Source organism: Myxocyprinus asiaticus, chromosome 29 (assembly GCF_019703515.2).
Source record: "Myxocyprinus asiaticus isolate MX2 ecotype Aquarium Trade chromosome 29, UBuf_Myxa_2, whole genome shotgun sequence".
Taxonomy (NCBI): Eukaryota; Metazoa; Chordata; class Actinopteri; order Cypriniformes; family Catostomidae; genus Myxocyprinus; species Myxocyprinus asiaticus.
Window position 1 is genome coordinate 40,153,216 of NC_059372.1, and position 3,497 is coordinate 40,156,712.

The window sequence follows — 3,497 nt, forward strand, 5'->3', positions numbered from 1 at the left end:
AACTCGTTGCACTACATTTGTCTAGTTTCTGCATTGTATAGTGCAAAACATTAAATAAAAGACTTATTTACACTGAACCGCCCCTGTTTTAAAGACTCACAATAATTCTAAAATACTCTCTGAAAAAACAATAGCAAAGGTTTAATGTTAGGTTACTTTTATGAACGTTAAACTTCCACAAGAAAACTATTCAATAAATTAAATAGGAGTAATTCCATACCTCTGGAAAATTAAATAAAACAAATTTTGAACCAGTTCTACACATCAGACTTAAAGGTGATTATATACAAGATAAGCATTGACAATCAGTAAAAAAATGATTATTAAATTAATTTTTTTTATCCCAGATTGATCATCGCCTCGTCCGCCATGTTTTTCCCTCCAGCAGGGAAACTCCAGTCCACTGTGATTGGTCGAGAGGATCAGTGGTGGTGACTGCTGGATAATAGTCCGCCGTGGAGCCCACACTGATGCGGGCTCAGCTGAAGTGCGCATTGAGGGTGCAAAGGAGGCGTTCGCGAGCATCCCTCAGAGCGCTAAAATATAAAATGGGACACACTTCAGTTTAACAATTGCTCTCTTTTTCTCTCTTTCTTTATGCTACCCTCTTTCTCTCCCTCTCCTTTTCTCTGTAATACTCCTCTTTCAAATCCTCCCTCTCTCTTCACCTCCATCCTTTAGCAGTAACGTGGTAGAGATCCACGTTATTGCCTGAGTATGCATCTCTGTGTGTGGCACGGTACACGGCCTCCCTGGCAACTGAAGTGGCATCCTCTATGCTCATTCCCCAGTAAACGCTGCTGTCCAGGATTGAGTATGCATAGGGTGACCTCGATCCCACAGAGAACAGCTCCCCCTGCAGGCGTGGACCAGACACTCTGGAATGGGGCGCGACTACGCCTTGGTGTGAAGAACTCTGAGTTTTAATTTCGCAAACTGTGATTGCTTGAGACATACCAATTGTGATTTCCTCATCCCCATCCCATCCACACAGAGTGGCTGCAACGCACAGCTCCGTGCCTTTAAACGGGTGCAGCATGTGGGACAGCAGTTTGGCGGCACCTTCTGTTGACAGCTTACGGTGATGTCGAAGCTGGTAGAGCCTGAGCTCTCGTGCCAGGATGCGCTTCCATAGGGCACAGTCAGCCGAGGTTCCTGAGGTGGTGCCCACCAGGTGATAGTGGATGGGTAAGACCTTTGGGGACGCGGTACACGCCACCAGACCCGAGCAGCTGGAACGCGTATCGGCTGCAGCTATCATGCCTCCCTGGAACGCAAAGCCCAGAGTTGTGGTACCATGAGAGAGAGAGTGAATGGCAAAGGGACGGATGGAGAGATGGAGTATGGTGTGGGTGTAGGAAGAGAGATCGGTGGTAATGAGGGGTATAGATGGTCAACAGTTAACAGGCTTGTTGACGAATAAGTGAGAATGGTTTGACCAAATTTGATCGGACTTTCTGTAAGGTACTCTGCTATTGGCATGTAAAACTCCAAAAGATTTAAACTGCCCCTCCCAAGCAACCATGTACAAAAAGTCTCTCCGCGAATCCCCCCTCCAAAGAGATGAGTGGTATCTTCCAGCATGAAGGACTGTGAGAGTGGAGCACTCCATTGAGGGAACAGAGGGGGGTTGTGCAAGATAAATCAGTATTGTGTAGATATGCAATAAATTATAACTCTGTCAATTATTACACTATATGACATTAACTGCAAAACCATTTCATTTATGACTTCTAAAGACTTTCAGGCATGCTACTGTGAAAGTCTTTTAGTTATTTCTTTATGTTGTTGCTGCTGATTTGTATTGTAATATTCCCATTCCCATTTTCAATCCATGTTTGCTTATAAAGCAACATGAAGTTGATGTTTATGTCAGAATTGATGCAACAAGAGGTTGTTGAAACAAAAGGTTCAAAGATCCGATGAGTTCAAAATGTTCAAAGTTTCCTAAAGCAAAGTGTCTCTTCTTTTCTTTGTGTCCTCTGTTCATATCCAGTGATATTTTCCATACAAATGCATAATAAGCAAAGCAATAAAAGCCTCATTACCTAAGGTGAAACATAAAATGTCCTGTTCTCAGTCCACTTGCTGTCCGTTTCCAAATTTCAGTCCTTAACATGTGCCTTTAGTACCATTTGCTCAGTAAAGTTGTATATGTGTTTTCTGAAGGCAGGAGCCTCTTATATATTATATCACAATAGCCTGTGATTCACTAAACCAAAGACGCATGAAAATGCCAAAGTAAGCCTTTTAACCCAAGCTTGATGACACAAGCCATGAAATTTCATTTTCTATAGCACAAAAATGTGGTGCTCTTGTGTTGTTAAGTGTTGTTGTTACACCCCATCTAAACTCCCTTGTGCTGAAAGATTGCTATATTCATGTACCATTGTTTTTTAATGGTACTTCAAGGTGAATCAAAGAATACCATGTATCATAATCAATTTACCTGCACTATAATTGAATGAGAATTGCATTATAACTGAATTCACTTTATAATTGAATAAACTGCTCTATAATTGAATGAGACCTGAATTATGACCAAATGCACTACATTATAACTGTATCAAGAGCATTATAAATAAATCAGTTGCATTATAATTGAATCAGCTGCAATAGTTTAATTAAATAAACTCTATGTAGACAAATAAACTGCACTATAATCGAATGAAAACTTGATTATAAGCAAATGAACTGCACTATAATCAAATGAGAATGGCATTATATCCAAATGAACTGCATTATAAAAGAATCAAGAGCATTATTACCGAATGAACTACATTATAAATTATATAAACTTATCAAATAAACTCTCGACTGCATAATAATCATAAAAACTTCAATATAATCGAATTAACTGAAGTATAATCAAATAAGAATGGCATTACAGCCAATTGAACTGCATCACAACTAATTTAAGAGCATTATAACGGTCAACTACATAAACTGAATATATATTCAACTGCACAATAATAGTAACCGAATGAACTGAATGAACTGCATTACAGTCGATTGAACTGCACTATAATCAAATGAGACCTGCATTTAACCGATTAAAATGCATTTAAACTGAATCAAGAACATTATAATCGATTGAATAGCACTATGTTTGAATAAGAATGCCATTATAACTGCATTAGTCTCAGCCTCAGACGGCAAGGCCACAGACCGCCCACAGTCCATTCTCTAACTGCTTGATAAATTTAGCACACAAAACGTCTCGGTTATGTATGTAACCTCTGTTTCCTGAGATGAAGGGAACGAGACATTGCGTCATGCTGACCATATGGGAAATTCCTTTTCCGACGACCAAGTTGAAACCCTTCTACAATAACGCCAATTCTAAGAACATAACCCTCCCAGAGAGGGATACCGAAGCATAATCCTCGATAGAATATGATGCCGCAGACCTGCGGGACGGCGACCGACATAAGTATGCCGCAAGTGAATAACCTTCATCGTAAGCCAGGAGGGGAGCACTTAGAATGGATATATGA

At 40.1% G+C, this 3,497-nt stretch overlaps 1 protein-coding gene across 1 annotated transcript; it reads right to left on the bottom strand.

The window, feature by feature from the left end:
* Nucleotides 1-664: 664 nt before the first annotated feature.
* LOC127419659 (proteasome subunit beta type-11-like) lies at nt 665-1,300 on the bottom strand (the record flags this gene model as incomplete). The annotated part of the gene is made up of 2 exons (XM_051661227.1): nt 665-876; nt 958-1,300. Coding segments are annotated over 2 exons (555 nt in total), but the record flags the coding sequence as incomplete, so codon positions are not given.
* Nucleotides 1,301-3,497: the final 2,197 nt, after the last annotated feature.